General features: G+C 42.3%; 1 protein-coding gene across 1 annotated transcript in view; it reads right to left on the reverse strand.

Annotated features, from left to right (window-relative positions):
* Positions 1–8,361: 8,361 nt before the first annotated feature.
* celsr1a (cadherin EGF LAG seven-pass G-type receptor 1a) overlaps positions 8,362–25,459 on the reverse strand; it is an 84,341-nt gene continuing 67,243 nt past the window's right edge. Inside the window, exons 18-36 of the mRNA XM_070928748.1 lie at positions 24,089–24,190; positions 22,246–22,340; positions 21,489–21,698; positions 21,046–21,229; positions 20,777–20,920; positions 20,477–20,660; positions 19,614–19,781; positions 19,347–19,473; positions 19,031–19,231; positions 15,029–15,203; positions 13,969–14,161; positions 13,725–13,851; positions 13,445–13,570; positions 13,132–13,268; positions 10,574–10,674; positions 10,294–10,437; positions 9,684–9,953; positions 9,221–9,593; positions 8,362–8,386 (exon numbers count right to left, since the gene is read on the reverse strand). Of these exons, the coding sequence (XP_070784849.1) occupies positions 8,362–8,386; positions 9,221–9,593; positions 9,684–9,953; positions 10,294–10,437; positions 10,574–10,674; positions 13,132–13,268; positions 13,445–13,570; positions 13,725–13,851; positions 13,969–14,161; positions 15,029–15,203; positions 19,031–19,231; positions 19,347–19,473; positions 19,614–19,781; positions 20,477–20,660; positions 20,777–20,920; positions 21,046–21,229; positions 21,489–21,698; positions 22,246–22,340; positions 24,089–24,190 (3,086 nt within the window). The remainder of the gene's footprint in view (positions 8,387–9,220; positions 9,594–9,683; positions 9,954–10,293; positions 10,438–10,573; positions 10,675–13,131; positions 13,269–13,444; positions 13,571–13,724; positions 13,852–13,968; positions 14,162–15,028; positions 15,204–19,030; positions 19,232–19,346; positions 19,474–19,613; positions 19,782–20,476; positions 20,661–20,776; positions 20,921–21,045; positions 21,230–21,488; positions 21,699–22,245; positions 22,341–24,088; positions 24,191–25,459) is intronic.

Raw genomic sequence — 25,459 nt, forward strand, 5'->3', positions numbered from 1 at the left:
TTTCCAGGAAACATCCTAGAAATGTATGAGGATATTACAAACCGGGTTGATAAAAGTGTCATTTCAAAGCCCTCTCCACACATAAAGATGTGTATGTTTTTAACTGTAGAATGCAAATGTATTTGTACGTTTTAGTGTGGGTTCCTCTACCATCTCTCCTTGGTCGCAGCATTATTCCTGTAAATAAAGTACTTCCACACATCCTAAAAATAAAATTCAGAACCAAAAATCGCAGACAGTTTTTGAAGCACCAACCTTTGCATATTCGCTATGTCTTTCAGGTCCTTCTTGTCTTGATGAAGTGGTCTTGAGTTAACAGATTCCTCTGACAATCCTCTTGTCGCTGCACTTACACTGTGAGGGAATTTGGGATCAAATGGACAAAGAAGAAGAAGAGGGGTTTGAAGGACCAAGGAGTGAAATGGATAGAAAGTGAAAGAGAAACAGGAGTCAACTGACTCCTGACCCCTGAGATGAGACCATAGATTACGGGGAAGTAATCACAAGTACTTTCTGTGTCTGCAGTCAGACTAGCAATGAGGCCAGTGAGGATCAGTGTAGTCTTGTCCTCACTGGAGCTTTGGCCTGGTTGTGCTGCGGCTGCCGTGTTGCCTCCACCTCCTCACCACAAACGTACTGTCTGTGAGCAGCCCACATAAGAATTCAACATGTTAGCATGAAAGTGGATCAGACTTTCCACATTATTCTTGGTTGCTTTCTGCATTTAAAAACCGAAACAGGCAGAAAAACTGTGTCTTACCATCTCCCAGGTGCAGCTTCTGCTGACGAGAAGTCCATGTTAGTGTGGCTTTAGCTTCTACTGAAGACTATAAATGGCTGATAAAGAGAGGAAGTGCACGTTTTGCTTTCCTTCACATTTGTCTAGGCAAATGTCTAAGGCACTGACAGAGAGGATTTTCCATGTCAGGTCCGTGAGTACTTGCAGACCTTGAGAGATCAGAAAAGGGATATTTAGCCCTGGATTTCTAGAGAAATTTCCTTTTATGCAGTTTGCATTACTGATCTGATGATAAGAAAGCAGCAAAGAAACTGTGAAGAGCGTGACTCAAGCAAAAATAGAAGCAACCCTTTATTACTACTCAAAAGAATACTTCTACCATTTCACATTAATGTAGATATTAATGCAGCCTTCTGTCTACAGAATTGCGGTGCACCACTTGACGCAAGTACTCTACTATGCTGGCTGGTGGACTCTGCCATTACGTCTTTAAAGCGCTCTTGAATTCCTGCTCATTGTAGGCCCACATGGGTATACTGGGGTTTTTTTCTGGCATCCAACTATGTTAACTGTTCATGACGGCAGCTATAATCAATATTTTTACATTAGCAATGGGTCACATGACTGCTTTTACGTGAAAGGGGTTGCTTATAGTAGCTTGAGTCTGGACATTATTAGATACACCTGTACAGTCGCATGCAGTTTAGTAAAATAGCCATGCAATACGCTTATAATACAACATTTTTGCGGGGGCTTAATCATACATTAGCATCGACCTAAATTATTCCATCATAATGTTCAAACTGAACTCATTGTTCGTAGTAAGCAGAGTATTGTGTTAGTATTGTGTGAGACAATACTAATACCTTTTCCCTAGTTCAATCCTAATTCTTTATTAATCCTTATCACATTATCATTTTGACTTTGAACTTCAGGGGTGGCTGTGGCTCAGGAGTGAGAACGAGTCATCCACTGATCACAGGGCTGGTGGTTCGATCCCCAACACCTCGTGTTCACAAGTCGAAGTGTGGGCAAGACACTGAACTGTGGTGTATGTATTTGTGTGTGTGTGTGTGTGTGTGCATATGCAAAAAACGCGTAAATGTTTGGATAAAAGCGCTACGCAGCCACCGTACAACACTTGATCTGTAAATACTGTAAGCTCAAATGGGACACCACTCAGGGTTTGTGTAGCCATCAGAGACTGTGCAGCAAACAAGGGGACTGATGCTTTTAGACGGGATTCCCCTTAGCCATGTTTATCACACACACGTCCACACCCACACACACAATGGGTTTCTGGCCCGTGATCCTCTTCATATGTCTTCTAGCAAAAGTACCGCTGCAAATCCTCCCTCTGCGCTCATTTAGAAACCCTGTAATAAACCTCTTAATCCCAAACCAGTATTTTCTAGAGGGTTGCACAACCACGCGTGTCTTATGCAACTGGCAGAGCATTCAGAGTCAATTATAGAACAGTTGGGAGGAAGGATGACGAGGCTGCTGATGCAAAAAAACATTTGGATAAGATGGTCGTCAGCGTGTTGTCATTTTGGTTTCATTTCAGCAAACGGTTGGATCTGATTTCAGGAGGAAGTCTAAATATATTTTTTATATATTCTATTTATTACCTGTCTTATGCTGTATGTTACGTTGTTTGACAGAGCTTTTTAAATGGTGTTAATTTGTATTGCTATCAATTTATATACTATTTGGATTGTTATATTTCTGAGGAGCCCTCCATTGACCACACTCAATAATCCTACATCTGCTTTTTAGTGAACCTTTACACTACCTGAGCCATTGTGTATGCAGAATTATGACAGTGTTACTTGTTTTCTCAACTAATCCTAACCATAACTCCATATCCATCCCCTAACCCTACACTAGCCTAAAACTTAACCCTCACTCTAACCAAAGCCCATGTGAGTGTAATCACAGAAAAGAATGGTTTTAGCCACCGACAGTGCATCATTTTTCTGAACGTACGTGTCTATGATAAAGGATCATTCATATCAAGTCTGAGGTGGTAACTGATGCATTTTGACACCTTACAAGGCAAAATACCCTCCTCGGCATCACTGATTGGGGTGTGGCCAGAAGACGTTCTGTTTTTTCGTCTTAGCAACATCACTGTCAATCAAATCTGATCAAACCACACCCACACTGTCCTGATGAAGCTGATTAGCGGATTTTTTTTAAACTCTTGATAAATTATGCAAATGTATTTTTCCCCCTGAACTTTTACTTGATAATTTTACTTTTACTTAAATATCTAATGTTATGTAACGTTATGACGATTTCAGGGGCTTTAAAGCACAACTACGTAACTTTTGATGAACTGTGGGCACTGTGGCCGCAAGTGACAATTATAAGTAAATGCTAAAGCATACTTTTACAGTAGCACAAGTAGAGAAGAGTCTGCTGACTGACTCAGTGAGGTCAGTTACACAGCAATATCTACGTAAAGTTAGCTAACGTTCGCTAACATCAGCCACCACAAGCTACTGGTCATACCAGACCGAGCAAGGCTGTAGCAGCAAAACCCCTGAGTGCATTGACTCAAGCAATGGTGCGTTTCGCTGCAGATGAATTCAACTTCTTGTTCTGCCTTCTTTTTAAAAGTTACATGGTCTCACTTTGTAACTTCAAGGGATTTATCTCGTCCTTTCATCCTTTCATTGACATAGTACCTCTCGAGTACAGAGGTACAAGAACACACTCCAGGTCTACATGTGGCTTTCCATTCTTCACCAGCAGATGGCACACTTGGATTGGTCAGCCTCTTCCCTCCTGCCTGAACTTGTTCAGCACAGTTGTTTCTTTAGGATGCCAACTGTGGCTCTCATGAGGCTGAATTATTTAGTTTGCCTGGCTGTGATGGAACAGAGATAAAGAGGAGGGCAGAGGGTCACTCTGATACAGCTATGAGACCCCTCAGGTTTCAAATCGAAGGTTTTATACAAAGGTGAAACACAGACAACCTGACAACCTGTTTTGACAGACTTATTACTGGTATGCAAGTTAATGTAATGTAATAGAGAAGATATGGAAAGCAGACAGAGTGTAGCTACTGTAACCTGACATGGTTGTGAAGGCTAGTCATACTTTGACATGCCACCTCTGTTCCAACTCCTTACTCCTTCATCTTTGTACCTTATGTCACCTGAGGGGAGGACTGGCTGCAGTTGCCATAACAACTAGCCGCCCAATAGGCGAGTGAAACCTGACCCTCCCATCTAACTTTCCACTCTGCCTGCTCACAATAATTTACTTGGCAATACCCAGTGGCAGCAGGCTGTACGTGTGATTGACTTTGCACAGTTGCCATTTCCAGGCCCTGACATGGCATCTAACCCTCCAAAATACCCATTACATCAAGGATATGAGTACACCTAGCCTATCTACACTAAGACGTGGAGAGAAAAGAGAGGGATTCCATGCCTTGTAGTGATGCCATAATTCACTTACATCTCCCCCGGTTTAAGCAAAAGCAGCATTCATGGTCCTGTCCGACCTCGGCTGCCTTTTACCTCACCCCAGCTCTTTGATCCGCCGCTACCTAAGTGTATCTCCCCTAATCTGATACATATGGCTGAAGACAAATTCCTACAGACAAACATTAAAGTGAGGGGCTGCGTATAACCGGCTTACCTTGGAACGCCAGGGCAAAGTGCCGGGTCTTAAAGTGGGCTGTGGAAAAAATGTAAATAATGTGGGGGCGAGTTTAGTGCAGGGATTTACAGTGAGCAGTCAATCATTAACAACAACACAGTATCTTCAGGTTTACAGAAGATTTGTGTGGCACAGTGTAGAAATTGTATCCATTAAATAAGCAGCATCTTTCAGAAAAGAATACATTTGTTCAAGCAAACTTAAGATTCCTCCTGTAATAATTTGAGATTTTTTATGCAACATTGAAGCAGTAGTTTGACATTTCAGGAAATGCGCTTGTTCGCTTTCTTGAAGCTACAGCCAGCAGCTGGTTAACTTAGCTTAGCACAAAGACTGGAAACTGGGAAACAGCTACAGTAGCCTGGCTCTGTCCAAAGGTAACAAAATCTGCCTACCTGCACCTCTAAAGCTCATAATTAAAACGTTAATATGTTTGTTCAGTCCATACGGTAAAGTTTAAAAACAACAATTTGTCATTTTGTGGGAGGTCATGGTTGTATTTTAACTTCCTGGAGTCTCCTCTGGTTGCCTGCTCTTCCAGGCTGGTTGTTTCCAGTCTTTATGCTAAGCTAAGCTAGCTAAGAAAGGGATTAAGCTTCCCAAAATGTCAAACAATTGCTGTTCCCTCATGTCAATAACTTCTAAATACATGCAATACAAGGTTTTCATCATTATCTCTTGTCTTTACACTTGATCTAGTATTGAATATCAAATTGTCACCCTGAAGAGGCAGTAGTGGTTTGACTGAAACATGTAAAAAGTTATACAAAATAGTCATCTCATACAAAGATAATAAATAATAGTGAAATTTAATCTCATGCTGCCTTTTTAACAATTGAGTTACTCTGGAACTATGGTGTGTGTCTGTGTGTGTGTGTGTGTGTGTGTGTGTGTGTGTGTGTGTGTGTAATGTAATTATTTGCCTCCATAGACTGTAAATGTGTACATGTGTGTGCCCTGCGAAGGTTTGGATCAAAGTGAGGGGATTTATGAAGACCAGCAGCCACCATTGTTCTGAGGATTAACACAGTCACTCAGACAGATACACCCATACCTCTAACCAGCCACCCACTTTGATGCACACACATGCCTCTTGTGTTTTAGGTTCAACTCCACAGTAGAGCAGCCAGCCATTAGCCTTACTTTCTCTCACACCCTCAGTAAACTGACTTATACTGTTCACTAAGCTGGCCGAATTGTCTAGAGTCAGCTGGGCTGTGATCACTGGTCACAGGACAGACTGAGACAGTAAGGCTGCTCTCCCCATACATTACCTTGTATGGACAACATCTCCATAGCATACACAGCCCTTCATGGTGCACCTCTGTTTGAAATCTGTCGCCTTTGTTCATTCATTCCAAACTTCTGTCTATTTATCTGTCCCTCCATTCCTCTTTCTTATCCACAGTGTTATTCTTTCCCTTCTATGAAAATTGGACTACTTTATCATGTAAAAAATACCCACATTAAAGCCCCTAAAAACTTGTTTTCAAGTATTACAGGTTTTTTTGGAGAAAATAAAATATCCAGGACTAAAAAAGCAACAATCAAAATTAAAGTTTTGAAAGAAAAGAAAAAAAATTCTCAAAAGCTCAATGTTTTGCTTCATCAGGACGGTGTGGGTGTGGTTTTAATCAGGTTTGATTGACAGTAGCCTGGCAACATAAACAAACATCCACTACTGTCATGAGATGTTGATTAAAATTTTGGTAAATTCTGATTGGTGCACAGAAGTAGATGGCATCACCTTTTTTCAACTGAGCCCTGCCCACTTCAAACCAGTGAGATGACCTCAGGGAAAAATGCAATACTGAAATCTCTCATGGAAAATAACCAAAACAATTGTAGTGGCTGTTATACATTCAATCTCCTTATATTTGTACTTTGTAGGCAGAATTGTGGTATTTGGTTGAATAAGTTTGACAGTTGTGCAAACACCTTTTCAAAGGCACATTCAGGGATCATGCATCAGACCAGGAATGGATCTTGATTGTCTCTCTTGACAAAAATACACTGAAGTTCTGGACATAGCATCCCTATAGCAGCCAGGTTGACACCAGCTTCCATTAAAGGACCTGGCTCTCTTTAAAACCTTACCCACAAGTTTCTCATCACTTGTTGGATCCAAAACAGTTGATGTTACCTAATTTCCTTGAGTAGTGTACATGTTTCAACTAGCCATGCTTCCTTTCGGGGCAACAGACATGTAATAGGCTGCACAAGATGGTTAAAAATTCATCATGTCATCTTTAATTTTACAGTCACAATCATCTTTTCTTTCCAGTGTCTTAAAACCATAAAAAATAAATATACATTATGTTACAAAACATTTCCAGTGTCTTGGATCAATAAAAAAAACAAGGACATTTATCAACAGCATTGATTACAGGAGGGCAAAACACTGGGGTTGTACGTATGGTACGAAGGCATTCAGTGAGTGGTAAACAAGACTTTAAGTTGCCTTATACTAGCTGCAAAATGCATTGGAGTTGGCATCATTTTCACTTTGAACTCAGGTTCAGAAATACAGCAATGAAGACAGACTTTTTTAATTCATACTGAAGAGTTAATTTTGATTTTAAAAGAAAGAAGCTAAAAACATGAAATCCATCAAAAGCATACGTCTTAAGATAACTTCTAATCCTGTGCTGCACCAAGACCAATAAATGTCCAAAAAACTAAGTAAAAAGTGAACTGACTCCAACCCTAATGTGCACAGTTAGTGTATTTCATGACTTTGGTAACCAGGAGTGTGTTGCATTGGACAAACAGGCAGGATAGACACTGGAAGAGAAGGCTTCATAGTGCTTGAACTGAAAAACTGAGTTTTCAACAGAGGGGGGGATCCTCTCCATTCCACATAATTAATGTTCATTTAGGCCCTACTGTTCTGTGCGTGCATGCACTCGGGACATTGTAGGTCACTCACACACACGAACATAGGAGTCTTGCATCCATTACATGTGTGTATGTGTCTGTATAGGAGAATATGCTGCCAGAGAATGTGGCACATCACCTGAAAGCCCACTACAGGCTAATACAGTGTGTGTTTGTTTGTACGTGTTAAGTGTTAATTCAGGATGAAGGCACACAGACTATTGTTCTCAGTTGATTAAACCAGCATATCAAGTGATTTTAAGCTTTCCCAACTTAACACAGGCAAATGATTTTTAGTTTAGAAACTGCTACAGTGGAAATACAAAATAGATCAATTCTTCTTCAGCTTTAACAATATCTACACATTAATTACACTCTAAATGCACTGCATTGAGAGGCTAGGGAAGCCTTTCTTTGAGTTAAAAAAAAAAAAAAAAAAAAAGAGCTCTCGGTGTGTGATCGTGAGAACAGGTTGCATCAGGTTTATGTCTGACGTTTCACGGGACTTGTAGTCCTTGAAATCCATCCGGACTACAAATGTACCAGCGTGTATTTGAGTCTGGGTTCATGCACAGTGATTATACATCTGCCTCCACAAGAAAGTCCTTTACTAACTTTACCCACTGCAAGGGCGACGTAATGAGGAACATTGTTTTGGGGATTGCAGTGCATCCTGGGAGAATTCTTCATCTTCTGACTCCCCGTTTCCTATAGTGGTTTTGGCACACATGGCTCCGTTGCATCCTCTCTTGGTGCAGTCCAACATTCCCTTTATTATTTCTCACATCTTTTCATTATCTCTGCTTATTTTCTTGTCTCAGGCAGTCTTGAAGTCTGCAATTAATACTGCTCTCCAGAGAGAGGGAACTCGAGAGGAGGGATGGATGGTCAGGTCAGGCGTGGAGAATACTTTTTACCCTCCCTTTCACCCAATCTGCAGCACCTGTCCGTCTTTCATTTTCTTTTCTTTTATTCCTGTCCTCTTGGCTCTCCTCCTTTCCTGTCCTCCCCCATCAGGCTCTTTGCCCCTCCTCTCACAAGGGCAGGCTGGTCTGGGTTTTCCTAACAGGTCAGATCGAAGTCTCGTTACTTCCACTGTTAATGGTAGAAATGGGGGTGCAAGGAGAAAGAAAGGAGGACGAGAACATGCAATGTAAAATTGAATGCAGGGATGCAAGAGGTCATCATGCAGCATTTATTATTATTATTATTATTATTATTATTATAGTCATATCATTCATGCTATAGTCAAAGGAATGGTTTGACATTTCGGGAAATACAATTGTTTGCTTTCTTGTTGAGAGTTAGATGAGAAGATTGATACCACTTTCATGTCTGTACGCTAGATATGAAGGTACCAGCAGCAGCCTATTAGCTTAGCTAAACACAAAGACTGGAAACAGCTAGCCTGGCTCTGTCCAAAGGTAATCTGCCAATCAGCACCTCTAAAGCTCACTAATTAACACATCATATGTCTTTTGCTTAGTGATATATACAAAATCAAACTGCAAAACGGTAAAAAACAGCAGCGCCAGCGTAGCCGTTTCCCCCTGTTTCCAGTTTCTGACCTGATCTAAGCTAACCAGCAAATATGAGAGTGGTATCAATCTTGGCAGGAAAGCAAATAAACGTATTTCCCCAAACGTCAAACTATTCCTTTAACCACGGATCCTATTATGATACATGCATTATTGTATATTGTATCACCAATACCTGTTATTCAGCCATATGGTTGCTGAAAAGTTTCTTAAAATCACATTCAAATTGATTTTGAATCCTTTTTAAAGTGATTCAAATTACATGATTAAATGACAAGCAGCATTCATTCATTTGCTCACAGTTTAACTTTATTAGCACAAAGAATGATGCATAAATAAAAGAAAAACATCACCATGGTTACATGCCAACACACTCTAGAGGACTACTTACTCTGAGTCAGACTCGTTGCCTCCGTTGACCGTCCCCGACTTCAAGTGCATGGCCACTCCCCCATTGGTCTCCCGGTAGATGCCCACTGGCGGGGCCCCGGCAGGAATCTGTGGCCGCGGGGCGACGGGGGGCTTGACGAGGGAGCTGTTGTCGTGATTGCCAGGGCGACCTCCATCGTTGGAGGCCAGCGAGGGCGGCCGGGATGAAGGGGTCATGATGTTGATGGAGGAGAGTGGCGGGGAGGAGGTGTTGTTGTTGGGGGGAGGGGAGGTGATGGTGGGGGCGTTGTAGTCGCTCAGCTTCTCCCTCAGGCGGTTCTTCATGTTCTTGTCGGTCAGCGGAGGAGGGTAGCTGATCTTGTTCTTTAAGATACCTGAGACGGGCAAAGAGTTCATTCTAATGTAAATCAGATAAAAACCAATTCATTCATTCAATTTCATTCAAAAGAATTCTCTTTCCGTACCTTTTCTCTGCTCTGGCTGGTGGTTGCTGTTGCTGTTGGACTGGCTAGGGGGCGCTGTGTCTTTAGTATTACCAGGTGTTTGTTTGTCTCTCTCCTGGAGAGTCTCCCTCTCTCTCTCGCCGATGTGGTTGAGCTTATTTTCCGGATGCAGCTCCACATTCACCTTGGTCTCCACCCTCAGCCTCTCTGCCCCGCCGGGATCCTCGCTGTCGCTGGCTGTGGTGGCCTCTGTTGGCCAGTAAGGCTTCACGTGATTGGATACGGAATCCACTAGTAGGGGAAAGGGAGACATATTGGAAACAGCAATGTTACAAAAAGATTAAAGTCAGCATTTTTTGTTGCAGATTTCCTCATTTCATGTTAAAGCATCTGTATTTTAAATGTATGTACAAGTTCCATAGGGCGGACATTTTACTGGGACCTTAACATCTAATCCTGACTGTGCTGGTGCATTATGCCCAGTGGTGGATATAGAAGTATTCAGATACGTTACTCAAGTAAAAGTAGGAATACCACACATGCTCCATTATAAGTAAATGTTCTTAGTACTTAGTTACATCCATCCACTGATTACGCCGCATCTTTAGGCTCAATAGGAACACCCATATACCTTTAGGCGTGCTGTGAACGGGCTGCCTCTCGTTGTTCCATTTAGGCTTGACGTCGATGTCATCGTCCTCGCTGTCGGAGGAGTGGGAGGAGGCGTAGGAGGAGCTGTGTTCATCCACTGAAAGCTCGCTGTCTGAGTCAGAGTCTGACGGGGACAAGGAGGAAGGTAGAAAGATGAATCTCTATTAATAAAATACACAGAGGTATGCATCTTCATGTGCACGCAAATGATTGAGAGGTTTTACTTCCCTCTGTAACTCAATGATGCATGAAAAACTCACCGTCTCCCTTAGTGCCGTTTCTGTGGAACAGAGGTCCATCCAGATCTGTGTGTCCTTTAGCTGTTCCCGAAGACACACTGGGCTTCTGACCAGACTCCTCCCTGGGTAGATAAAGACAGATACAGAAAGGAGGAAGGGAGAGGAGGAGAGGGAAGTGAGAGAGAAATGGGAGTGGAAAAGCAGAGGTGACGATAAAGAGGAGACAGCAAGGGGGAAGTACAGCGTCGCTGGAAGTTAATTCAAGCCCAAACTCGTGGACGTCTCTCATTACAAAACATTTGCCTCAGTTGATGGCTTCAACAAAGACTAAAACAAATATTAAAATGTGGTTTGGGTAAGCTTGCATCAGGTTAAAGTCAATAAACTGGCTGCTCGATCATCAACGGAAAGAAAACATCCACCGTTGATTGGATGGGTGATTCAAGACTTGTTATTATACCTGCATCATTATCTTTTCAGTATATGGTATAAACATTCTATGCAACCACAACTTCAATCCAACATGCAAGATGCTGAAAGTAAGAATATTAAAGCAGCTTTTGCCATTTTTTCAGTTCCCTAATTTGACGTATCATTAATTACAAAATGATAAGTAAATGAACACCCAGTCATTTATCTTCTCTCTCCTCTTCTCCTCTCCACCTGTAGCCGTTTATTCCAGGTTGGATTGATTCGTTGGCTGGAGGGCAAAAACGCTACTGGAGACTCTGACCTGTCTGAAGACGTGCCAGCAGCCGCAGGGAAGAGGTATGTGTGTCTGTATTACACTCCCACTTAAAACAGGTAGAGTCCCATCTCCTGTATTTCCCAAGTATCCTGCCCATCCTCTCTCTCTCTGTCTATACCTCCCCCTTTCCCCTACCTTTCCTTCCCTTTTGCCTCTCACACAGGCAGCACGCCATCCTGCTTCGCCCCCGCTAGCGTTTTTGCTCTCATTGACCCCAATGTCAGCTCGCGTTACCCAGATGACAGCTTTACGAGCCGAGGCGTACAGTCAGACCTAACCTTGATTCTGTAAAACTCCTTTAAAATGCCAGGCATATGTAACTCTACCCCACTGCGATGAAAACATGTCTCTGATACACGCAAACACACAGCTGTACAAGACACGCAGGTGAGATTAGCCTGAGATTAAAAGCGTCTATATCCTGGGACATATCTCAAAATGTCAACTTTTAGAGATTCATCAGGAATACACTTGTCCTGATGCTCAAGTGCCCCATGCTCGTTCTCTAACCCACACAATATTGGAGAATTAGCAGAAATGCTAAAAAGAAATGTACTCAGCTCAATAGATTCTTGGCTGTGTAACATCACTTACTTCCCTAAAAGCTGTTACAAATAGTAAAAGATACAACTGCTATACCATATTTCATAACACTTAAATTATATCAATAATCTAATGTAGCACTGCCAGACTTAACTGCATAACATATACAGTTTTGTTGTATTGTACAGCTACTACAAGTTCACATTTCCTAACACCTGTGATATTGCTAATACCCTAGATATTGCTAGCAGTGAAGAGCTAGCATGTAGCAGTATACCACACACGGACCATGAACGGTTAAGATATCTGTAGTAAGTTCACCGAACCTCTTGAACTGTAATAATCTCCCCATATGTAAAACAAGTTGTGAAAAAAACACATTTCTTCTAGACTTACATTTACACTCAGTTGCCAGTTTATTAGGCACACCTAGCTAAAACCGCATTACTTTAAGCTAGGTGTACCTAGCTTAAACAAATGCAGTTTAATACAACAGCCTTGCGATGGCTGGTTATGATAATAGTGTTGAGTTTCTGTTGAAACTGCTTGGAGTGTATAGTCATAATAAGAGAGGCATGTAGATTTAGACACACTATGAAATACTACAAATATATAGTTAATTCAATATACTACAGCTGAGATACCACATGGTTGACCTATATATGTTCTCACTCCACTTAAAACATATATTTCCTACAAGGCAGCCAAAATACTACTAGGAACACATGCTAATATTGTTTTATAATACATGTCTTATGCAGTAGTGTCAGACTCAACTGCATAACATTTAAGCGTCACTGTGCAACGTCACTTTGAATCTACAAGGAGTGTTATTTTCCCTTGGTGGGTATCAATGACAGCTGATATGCCTTTTCCTGTATGGGTGTGTTGGGTTTTGCAACAAAGCCATGCGCCATGCACTGGCAGAACTCAGCATGAGTCTTTCATGCAAGCAGAATTACTGTTCAACGCAGGTGCCTTTCTGTGGCAGCATGCATGTGTGGAAGAAAAGCTTTGGATAAAGCAGAGAATAAGGACAGGGTGTATGGGTGTGTGGGTGTCTGTGTGAGCCTATATATGCCTTTATATATATATGTATAGTATATTAGGGGCTTGGGGTATGTTAGTGCATGTGAGACATTTATTGCATCAACAGACATGCAGGGAGGAGAACAAAGACAGATGATATAAGGAAATGAAACTGAAGTGGACAAACACACATACACACAAACACTTGTCATGCAGCAGTGTAGTAGAAGCAGCCATGCGGTCAGTGAGCATGTTGTACCTGAGTGTGTATGCCAGGTAGCTGCTGCGGCTCTTGGCTGACCTGAGCGTGCTGTCGAGGGAGACGGTGGACTCGCCGATGCCTGAGCGATACAGCTGGCCGTCTTCTGTGTACGTGTTGTTGCAGTTGAGAGAGCGCTGAGGATGGAGGGATGAAAGGACGGAGGAAGGGGAGGGAAAAGCAAGATAGAACAGAAAAAAAAAAGATTTGTTATGTCTGATGAGTCCATGCTTTTTGAGAAAACAGTGACAATAAAAAATGCGATGACAATGACAGATTACACATAAAATGGCAATTATGTCTGTTCACTCACTGTGAGCAAAGAGGCCCTTGTGGTGCTGGATTCGTCTGGTACGCTCTTCTTTCCGGTGAGGACGTTCTTGAGGTTCTTCCTTACCTCTTTGTTGAAGATCACGTGGAAGAAGAAGATGAAGACTCCCTGTGAAGAAAGCAAAAGAGACATATTACAAACAGGGGAGAAAGAAAGACAGAGATTATACATGTGTGCGTGTTTGTAACTGCGCGATTTCTCCATTGTTTCACCAACCGTTGATGATGAGCATGAAATAAGTGGTCGTTCAACACTGAGTTACCTGCAGACAGCTGAAGACAGCGAACAGGTAGTGGAAGGTCATCACGTTGCTGTTGACCGCCATTAGACCGAGCAGCCAGGTGGCACTGATGAGCAGCAGTAGGAGGAAGGCCATTCGAAGTGCAGGACTGAGGAGGGGAGACACACAGAGATCAGCTTCCACTAGCGCCAAAAAGTTACACCGTATATTAACTTTTGGATGTTGTGCTATATATTGAATCATTAGTGTGACACATATAACTTACATTGCTCCTGACTTCTCCACAGCCTTCTGCCTGCGCCCACATGAAGCCTTCGCGGCCAGAATAAAGATCACTATGTTCACCAGGACAACTACAAAGATGGGTCCTGCGAAGCTCCAGATGAGGGTGTCATGGACGGAAAGCCAGCAGAAATCTGGGTTCCCATAACCCTGTGGGTCAAGACCTACTGCCAAACCTACACACACACACACACACACACACACACACAGAAGAAACACAAGAAAATATGAGTAAAGAGTGTTACAACTGTTTCCTCCTCACGCCTTCCTCCCTACATCTTCTCTCATCTCCTCCCTGGTTCTCCTTCCCTTGCAGTTTTTAAGGGAATGCCACAAAGCAAGCACACACCCCAAATTTCCCTCCACCTGTATTTCATTTGTACCACTATCATCTTATCGTTCCTTATCTGTTTGTCTTTTTTTAGATCGCTGAAACTCTATATATCTCTCCCACTCTATGTCTCTATCCAAATTCCAACCAGGTAAGCATTGCTGACATCCAATACTGCCAAAGCATGTCAGTACATCGCAAAGTATTTAAAACGTTACAGTCGTTTTATTGTACATCGGAGGGTTGTAAAGTAAAATGTGCAGTAAATGGCAGGCTTGAAAAAAGTGGTACTAATTGAAGATACCACATGATTGAAATCTTTATGTTGCAGGGTTATAAAAACAAATAACTCAACAAATTATTTATGAGTTTGCAGCATATTGTCAAGATAAAACTCCCAGCAACACACACACACACACACACACACACTCTTCTCCACCACAACTGGATGTTTTTTATATATGAGATTTCCACTACTGTTTTTGTCTTAATTTGACATATTGTGGACATCCAAATAAAGGCTGTCTATCATTCATTATGTGCCCCCCCCCCCCTTCTCTGTCTCTCTTCTCTGTCTCTTGTTCAATTATTTTCCCACGAGGATCACGGCCTCATCAGAAGAGACGAGTCACAGCACGAATGCTCCCTGACAATCTGCCATCTTCCATTGCTCCAGTGTTTCTGAGTTTGTATGTATGTGTGTGCGTCTCACCGGTGATAATAGCAGGTATGCCCCATCCCATGGCGTAGTAGAACCTCATGTGGCCGTGGTTGATGTTCCGCAGCTCCGTCAGCATGCGGTAGATGTGCAGCCCCTCCACGAACATCCAGGCGAAGGTGCACATGTAGAAGTAATGGAGGAGGATGGCAATCACCGTACACACAAACTGGAGGGAGATGAGAGAGAGAGAGAGGGGGAAAGGATGAGTCTACATTTTAAAAGGAATCCAGATAATCAATCCTCTGCTGCTGCTGTCAGTCGATCAAATGAACCATCCACCTTCATGCCTCCATGTATATCATCCATCCGTCATTTAACAGCATTTTACAGCCCAGTGCTGCTGATTCAGACCGAATCTTTTATTATATTTTGATAACCATTTAATCATTCAAGTAATTTTACACAAAAAATGGCAGATCCCAGACTTACTGAAATGTAAGGATTCGCTGTTTTTCTATGTTTTATATCACTGTAAGTTAAATATGTTTGGATACTGACAAAACAAGCAATTTGAAAATGTCTCGTTGGGCTCCTGGAAATGAAGACAGGCATTTTTGACAATTTTCTGGCATTATAGAGACAAAACAACTAATCAAGTTGTCAAAAAAAGTAATTAACAGATGAATTGACATTGAAAATAACCTAATAGTAATCATTTGCAGCCTTAGCGGTAGTATACCTCAACATTTTTAAATGACAAGCTTCACCAACTTATGTAAGACAGTAATAATTCATTCTTTTATCTCATTCCCTCCCTATTTCCACGTCTGTTGCTGCATTGGAGGAATGCAGTGTGTCGGGGAACGTCCCGGCAGTTGGGATACTGTGTTTTACCAATGTTGTGTATTGCTGTGGAGATCAGAGAGAGAAAGAAAGACTACTTTGACAGGGTTATAAATCATCCTGCAGATGGCCCTGGGCACACACTGACAGCATTCCACAGTTCTGACACACACACACACACACACACACACACACACACACACACACACACACACACACACACACACACACACACACCATACACGCACATAAACATGCTCTTATGAATTCAGAGAGATGGAAAAAACAAACGGATTAAACTCTTTCTACTTTCTGTTTCCCTGCAGACTTGGCTTCTTCTTTTTAAAAAAAGTCATACAGGTAACGCAGCCTGTTGTTAGTCATTGCTCGAGTCCCCCTCATCCCAGTCAAAACACTGTGAGTCAGAACATTTCGACAAGAAAAAAAGACAAGACTCCCACAACTCATCTGGAACCTGTGAACTTACATGCTCCTAATCTTGTCTCCTGGTGTGTTGGTCTGAGTTATGGCTGATACCACCGAAGCAGGTTCAGAAAACGTCACCCACCGGTCACAGTTAGTGATGAATTCCAAAACTCAAGCCTCTTTGCTTTCATTTGGAACATTTTCAGTCGGAAAGATATTTGTTTATCCAAATATGGAGAGGTTGGATCATTTTTTGATGGGCTGAGGTGTGACCTATTCATTGAAAAAATGGTGGTGGGGAGGATTGAGGCATTGCTATAGTAGCATGTAAGACCCACTGAAGGATTGCATGTGATGTAGGGCTCTGCAACCTGAATTGACTTGGCTTTGGTCTCTGATTACTTTCCACGGTCAGAGCCAAAACGTGCATCTGGTTGACGGCTAGGGGTTGGACGTATCTACCCACCACAGTGTTAGAGGAGTGACAGTTGGACCTGATAATCTTGTGATATATTGTGTAAGACTGTAGACATCTGGTTTAGCCAGACTTGTCAGAGATGACACTATACACCTTTTGAAAGACAAAATAACACGTTCTTCCTTTTACAAATGAAAAGAACCGCCACTCAATTCGATACACTCAGGAGTTTTGCTGCTACAGCCTTACTTGGTCTGGTACAATTTCCCCCCGGGGATCAACAAAGTATTTCTGATTCTGATGACCAGTGGTTGCGAAATTTTACTTAAAGTTAGCAAATTTTAGCTAGATGTTGTTCTACTACAGACATTACTGAGCCAGTTTGCGTCTTCTCCACTTTTGATGCTGTTACACTGTGTTTTAGCATTTATCCTTATCCAGTAATTCTCACTTGTGGCCACAGTCGCTGCTGTTCAACAAAAGTTGCATAGTCTTGCTTTAACCATGCTTTATTTTGAAGACTTGAACATAGACAAATAGCTCAGTAAGGCTGAGGACCTCAGTATGAATCAAAAGAAGTGCTTGCAAAAAAGAAAATCTGATGAATTAAAAAGGCAATGATGAATCTGTCCTTGTGTCTCCCCACGAACCAACCAAGTGTCTCAGCTTTCCAAACCTTACTACCCTAAAAAGGATTACCCACCAATTAACAGATTAATGATGTTTTCTGTACCGCAGATATGCACAAGATTTATCAAGTGAAAACTAAGAAGCTGTTTTGGGAAACCTTTGCCAGGGCCTATCGCCCTGAGGCCTGCTTCAGGAGACAGGTACCAGTCACAGCACGTCTCTGCTACTGGTTCACGGAGGTGTGTGTGTGTGTGCATGTGTGTGTATGTGAGTCCGAATGACTGTATCAGCAGACTTCAAAGAATTCCCACACCTTTTGATCCTTTCCTGTACGTCTACATGTGTGTGCACATGCAGGTTTCTGGCCATTACTGTGACCTACCCAACTCCAAACTACATTATGAACTTAACGTAATCAGCTCATTAGATTTCTGACTTCAGACTCTATACTGTATCCTACACCTTTTTAATTAGAGAGGTTTACAGTAACAAAGTTACTGACTGTCAGTTCAATAAAATCAACTTATAGGAGGTTATATTTGGAGAGGGCTTTGGCTAACAGCACATTCCTACCTATTACAGTCATTAGCCAAGTATCAAAACACATAATCTCTCAAATTAAGACAGACTCTCAGGTAGGCCTTTTTGAGGCACATTAAGCATGGTAAAGCTCCTGTCAACACCACGTTTGATGGCTGCCCGCAGGCCAAACAAATATCATAAGATGCCTGGAAGTTTTTAATACAGTAAACACCAGAGCGAGACATCTTTATCCTGCCTCAAGTCCCGCCATGCCACAAGCATAGGAAAAGTACTAACTGTGCCATATGCATTTTCAGTTTGTGTTGTTTTCCATCTATATGCCCAGGATATCATTCTTATATTGTAACAAGATGTCACCCTCTTCTCCTGATAATGTAGCGCAGGCCAGCTGGAACAGAGGCATGGCAAATGTCTGTAATGTAAAGAACTACTTGGCTAGAGTGACTTTCTGTCCAAATGTCACAAGCAGAGAAAGCTTCCAAAGGCTGTTTAACATCATCAAACAACACCTTTAACTGGTGTAAAATCCCTTCAACCTGTGTCATACCCAACCAGGGGTACTAGTACCCCAGAGTTTATGTCTGCAGTTGCCAGACGGCACATGGAAAGATTGTGGAGTAGCTCAACTACATTGAAAAAATAGAAATTGTGATTTGAATTATACATCTACTGAGTCAGCTGTAACACCTGAACGCTACATGTTGCGATTAAGAGGGCGTGAAAACTAGTTAGCAAAGCAATGAGAGGGGTCTAAACAGTTAGCTTAAAGTAATGGCTGGCCTTAATGGTGGAAATAGTTAGCTAAAAGTAATAAATTATATTTCAAATGTAGAGCTATAAGTAATGGGCAAATGGTTGAAATAGATATAAATAGAAGATGGTAAAATTACTCAAAGTGGTAGAAGTACATATACAAACTTGACGAAACCACCTCAGCAGATCAGTTAAATTGTAAGAAAACATTACTGTAACAATGTCCACTTTGATATAATTAATAGTGTTGAATAATATCCAGTTTAAAATAAATTGAAATGAACACATTTGTAACATGACAGCTGGTGTCAATAATGTGACAGGGCAGTGGGGGTACATCTGACAGAAAACTTGGGGAATGGGAATATGTTGCAGATACACAGCACAAGTGTCTCCATTGTACATGCACTCTATTTGCTGTGGGCTAAAAGCACACTCACCGGGTTGTCAGTCTGATTGATGCCGAGCAGGAAGACGAGCTCAGAGAAGAAGAGCGCTGCTACCAGGTTCCTGTGGATGACGTGGAGGTTGGAGCGGAGGCGGCGCAAGAGGCACAAGAAGATGAAGGTGAGGAGGAGGAGGAACAGGGAGACCGACACCGCCGTGTAGGTGACAATCTTCAGGGGCAGAACATCACCATGCTGTGGAGAGCAATTCCAAGACAAATCAGAGGTCAATACAAAGGCAAAATGAAGAAAATAGCAAGCTTAGTTGGACATTTTATATGAAGCTGAAATCGCAAATCTTCAGCAATACCTCTCTCTTGGAAATGTCCATGAGCACGGCAAAGCTGGTCATGTGGTTACACTGACAGCTAATGTGGCTGTTGTTCCTGTTGAGCACCTCACAACCTTTAGAGGACCAGCCGCCTGTACCTCCGATCCTAAACACACCAACACACAACAGATGAAAGTGAGAATGCAAACAAAATTATATTATTAATGCTGTTTTATCTGCAAACGTTCATCTCTGAGGTCCTGAAAACCCTTGGGCATGCATGTGTGTGTGTAAAGTCCAACTCACGCAATGGAATGGTTCCAGAAGACACAAACAGGTTTGGTTCTCTCCTCCGTCTCCAGCAAGGTGTACTCCACGGTGATGGGGGGCTCCAGGATGGGAGGAAGGGGCGGACCCTCACTGTGCACCGTGGCGCTCACTATGGCTGTGTTGATCACTGGACGGTTGGGGAGCCTGGAAAGATTCATTTCAAGTTTTAAACAAACAGCAAGTTTTCATTTGCTTTTTATGAATCAAATTGTAGCGGGTCATGTTTGAAGTCAAACACACACATGCAGTCACACACAGATGCACACACTTGGTTTTATCACCAGGTCCAGTAAACCACACCATAACACGACCAAAGCTTGTTTACATTCGGTCATAATCTCTCTTATCCTTTTGTTAAGGTCTTATTCTTCTCTTGGAAACATGTTTTTTGTAACTTTCTCTCTTTCCACACACATCAAGAGTACGTAACAGTCTTATATGCAGAAACTGATAAGGTAGCTTCTTCAAACACACCCACAGTAAATATTAATGGCATGTATTAACATTAAAGATTAAATATTTCTTCATGTGGCGTAGGGCTTCTTCAAAAGTTTACAGAATATGATGAATTGTATACACACCGGCAAGTACAGTAGAGAGTTTTTAGGGTTCAGATAGGGAGCGGGCTCTTTCTTTTCCCTCTGTTAAATATCATTATCCATTCTTTTAGGCCTTGTTTGCAACAGTTTGACTGGATTACACCTCATAATTTATTTTTAGCAACGTGTGTGAGAAAGTTGCTCTCCACTCCCTTGTATTGAGTACCTGACAAGACGACATATGGCAGTGGGAAAGTATTTGCAGGTAATAAAGATGAAGCCTAAACTTTAACTGTCTACCTCAGACTCCTGCGGTCAGGGTCGTATCTTTCCGGGAGGAGCTTCCCCAGTGATTTGTACACTATCACCACGGCGACCGGCAGAGGGGCAGCTGGCGCAAGATGGCGCCGCCTTCTATCGGATACTGTGTGCTCCTCCTCCTGTGGGGGATCGGTCTGAGTTGGAGGGGCAGGAGTGTGCTCTGCTGGGAGGGGATAGCAGTAGATAAATTGACAGACTAAGACGGGAGTTGTGTATTCATACACATTTTAAACTTAAAGAAACAGAGCCAGTGTGGTATGATTCTGCCAGCATTCCTACCTCTGTGGCCCTGAGTGCGGAGGTTGAACTCGGGGAAGTGAACAGAGGAGCCGAGCTCTTTGGGGTAGGCCTCCTGGATGTCCTGGAACCGAGGCAGCGTCGCTCTCTCCGGGTCCGACACATCCAGGTAGTCCACGGTCAGAACTATATAACAGCCAATCAGAAGTGGCGGGAAGAAGAGGAGACAAAGGCACAGGATGAAGACGATATGTCAGGTGTGATTATGTGTCCCCAGTTACACACAGTGTGATTACAACTCCTCCACTCACTCATGTTGTCAGTGACGATGGTGAAGGGTTTCAGGTAGGTTTTCCTGACATTCTGTGCCAGGGTGTTGGCGTACTCCTCAAAGTTGTGGAGCAGATGGGCGCTGCCCCCTTCAGTCCTCTGGATCTGTTCCCAGTGCTCCTTGGTGTCAGGATCCAGGATGGCGCTACCTGCTCGCACCAAGTTCTGGAAAAATCCAAAATGTTATTTTGAATGACATGAATGAAGCATTTTATGGCATGTAACGGTAAATTATTGAAAGTAAGTTCACCATAAAAATATCAGAGAGACTAATAAAGCAATGGCGGAGGTATTAGATTACTACAGTGATGGATCAAATTGCTCTCCCAGTGAGGATCAACCAGTGGAGGGCAGTGTTCCACCAGTGCTCCCAGTACTACAAACTGGGTTTCTTAGTTAAAGTCCTGTTGGTTTTCTTTTCTACCTCATTGAACTCTGCATCCCTCATGGCGGTGAGGTCGAACCCCGCCTGCCGGCTCTCGTACTGCAGCACGTGATTCAGCAGCTGGGCGGCCGTCTTCACATCGTTGCCATAGTAATGCTGGTTGTTGTTAGTGGCGCCGTGAAGCAAACGCACGATGGTCTTGGAGCGCTCACTGTCCATCCTTGAACTGTTGCGACGCAGTTCCTCGTTCTGGAGGAATGGAGGGTTGAGGGATAGAAAGAGAACAAGAACGAGCAGGTCAAGGCAAAAGGAAAGCTTAGTGGGTGTGATGAAACATAATAGAAACTGGTCAATCCCAGGATTAGCGGGACTTTGAGAAGCTCCCGCCTCGAGTATTAAGTTCAGGTTCAAACACAATAGGTGCAATACTTTGTGTAAATCTCCCATAGACTTCATCCTGTGAAGACACATCAGCTCCCTTACAATGCATAGTTTTTTAAATAACTTCCAGTAATTATGATTATTATTAAGAAAGACTAATGCAACAACAATCTGATGAAAACTTCTTATTAAAAATGTTACTGTTAGGAATTAAAAAATATCAAGGGTGCCTTTGTATATGTCAACTTTTATGTTTAGAAATAATACATTTTTCAGTTTATTCAAGTGGTGTTGTAGGCGTATCTCAACACACAATTACACCTTTAAAAGTTTAACTGTGAAAACTGTCATGATTGAGAAAGAGAGTTTTGGCTGAAAGTGCCTGTATAAATGTTTTATTTTGACTAGTACTCACCAGTTTCTTCAGATTGGAGAAGGTGACAGTGGTGCAGTTGAAGAGCTCAGGCGTCAACCAGCCCTTCTCGTCGCTACAGTGACGGATGGCAGTACCTGTAGAAAAGACACTTTAATTACATGTCTGGCAAGTGCTTCAGAGACATACAGGAGGCATGCGAGCACAATATGTTCACAAAAATGACAATCAGGCACATAAAAATAACAGAAGACTACAACTTCCTAAACTGTTTTGAACTGATATCAGAAAGATATTTCGATTTTTCCTCTCAGGCTACATACAAGCTGCCCTCCCTTATTGGTGCAGGTTGTTGGGGCTGTATGCAGCCAGACGTGAATACCTACAGACACTCCTCAGGGTTAAAAAAAACTGCACTGCCAACTACATTTTTTTTTCCCAATAAAAGAATATTGTGTATTGTATGTATATTTTTATTTACAGATAACATTGTCCTAAAAAGATGCTAGGATTGAACATGAGTCGAAATGAAGACAGTAAAGCTGCTAAATAAACACCTGAGACACTCCCTGTCTTAGTAGTTTAAATATCTAAAACCATGCTGACTTGTTCCAGTCTGATTCGGTTTGAGAAAAGACTTCATCCAAATGCAAAGTCTCTTCAAATGCCATTGTTGCAAAGGAAGAAATGGCTGAAGGACCTGCCAGCTGGAGCTACGGGAAGGCGACGGGCAATGTTAGCAAATAAATTCCCCAACGAGTCTGGGGAGACAACAAAGGGGTTGCCATGGTGACGGTGGTAACTAAGGGGGTAACCAGGAAAGTGACAGCGCTTCACTGGGAACAGGTCAGTGAACTTGAGTCTTGAGTTCACCTCGACTGTCTCTCTCCCTCACACACACACACAGAGCTGGAGGAGGAGGGGCGTTACTGTCAGCTCTTAGTGTACCTGGTGTTTTTCTCTACAGACATGATTGGCTGATGAGAAAGCTCTGTTGGATTAACGGACCAATCAGACAGCCTTATTACTGTGTTGTTAAGCTTCACACACACACACAAAGAGAGTGTGCTTATATGCCTTAAAATACATGAACTCACAAAAACACAGCCATGCTGCTTTCCCAGCTGCTGTTACTCAATAAATGAATATTTTTTAAAGTGAGACTGTGTTACTTTGAAAAAGGAAATAACACAATGAATTATGAATTCATAAGCAATACAATGCAGCCTTGTTTCATGTAATACACTCTGGAGTTTTGCTGCTTCAGAATTACTTGGTCTGGTGTGACCAATAGCTTTTGGCAGCTAACGTTAGCTAACTTTAGCTAGATATAAATCTATAACAGACATTACTGAGATAGTTTGCTGACTTGGTCTGGTATGGCCTTTGGTAGCTAATGTTAGCTAATGTTAGCTAACCTAAGGTAGACATTGTTTTGTAACTAACATAATTGAGTCAGTTAGCTTACTTTATGGCTCTCTTCTACTTGTGTTAGTGTACACAAAGTTTTAGCATATAGCTTTATCCTGTAATGGCTCCCGGGATGCAGTTCAGGAAAAGTTACATACTGTAGGCTTGCTTTGAACCAATTGTTGAACATTCAAACAGCGGAGAGTTAGATGAGAAGATTGATACCACTGTCATATCTGACATATCAGTCTGAAGGTAACAAAACGCCAAACTGTTCCCTTAACACGTACATTTCCCTGAAATAGAATGATAAAACTTTACATCGATTGACCTTGATATAAACTTTACCATCAGTGGCCTGAAACTCTTTGGATCTCCATTCATTTGAGGTGGACACACTGTTTTGACTACATCCAGAGCTAAATAATTACTCCACACGTTGCTCTTGTCATCAGAGGGATTATGGAGCACTCACCTAGGGATCCTTTGGGACAGTTCATGGCGGCTGGGCGTCCAAATTTAGTTCTGGGCCACCAGATGCCTGCATCAAATGCCTTGGGACAGCCTTCGTACACCACTGTAGAGGAAAGGGCCAACAGAAAATAGAACATTTAGATGTGAAGATGTTTTTAAACTTGAACACACACCATTCCCTACACACACAGCTTCCGTCACATTGACATATCTGGCAGGTGTTGGAAACTACAAGAGAGCATCATGTGATACTTAAATTGGCCCTAAAAAAAGCTGGACCACCTGAATGTTTACCACTAAAAATGGTAAACGCCTGCTTTGGGTCCACCTCAGGACACCGCCTAGCCGATCCCCTCCACCTTATGAAACAGCCAGACAGACCAGCACAGTGACATTCAACCAAATTAAGCCCGCAGAGCCATTACACAAGCTGTGATGCATAATTAATTTCAGCATATCTGGGTTAATAAATCTCCAGCACAAACCAAGCCAGGACCTGCAGGCTTGTTGGCTTGTTTGTGGCCCCTCTTAGTCACACACAAGGACTGTAATCCTTTTGTTTCATTAACTCTTAAATGCTACTTCACTGCTATGACACATAACTTCATGACCTGAATAAAACTTTTCTAGTCTTCTACTATTTTCACTTTTACATCGTGCTCACTCTTTCTTTAAGAATCATTTCTGCTAAGATTCAAGACATTCTGTCATTATTAAACGCTGTGGTGACATTAACCACAGCTTTATTGAATGTCTCGGCACGGCTGTGTTTGATGCGGAGCTGACAGATCGGTATGAGACTTGCCATGGATGGTCACATCTCAGTGACCCACGGGACATGATCAAAGAAACCTCTCGCTTGTTTCACCCTTCCATCTTCACTTTCCCTGCATCACAATATATTCAACCCTTTAGATATGAAAAAATGTCTTAAACCCACTTCTTCTTTTTTACCAGAAAGAAGCATATTGTCACAAAGAACTTGGGGGTGTACGTCCATTAAAAGTCCAAACACGTTCTGAGACGTTGAAGAGCTTCATATTGGGTCAAACAGTAAGCACACTGACATTCATTCTCTGTTAGGGGACTTTGTGGCTTTGTCACTTTCTATTCATCTCTACTGTATTGTGTGTGTGCAGTCCCACTGCCAAGTTAGCCCACTAGCCAGACTTGCCTCTTCTGCTTGACTGGGTGGCGACAAAGACGTGGAGTTAGCTCAACTGCAGCACCAGCAGACATGAGCGACACTATTTGTCTCCTTTTGACACTTCATCGATTCATCCGGGCTCACTGAGTGAACCTGAACATTTAGAGGAATAATACACCAGACTTCTGAAATGATTTTTCCATTACTGTCCTCATTATGAACGTC

This window comes from Enoplosus armatus, chromosome 22 (genome assembly GCF_043641665.1).
Source record: "Enoplosus armatus isolate fEnoArm2 chromosome 22, fEnoArm2.hap1, whole genome shotgun sequence".
In the NCBI taxonomy this organism is placed as follows: Eukaryota; Metazoa; Chordata; class Actinopteri; order Centrarchiformes; family Enoplosidae; genus Enoplosus; species Enoplosus armatus.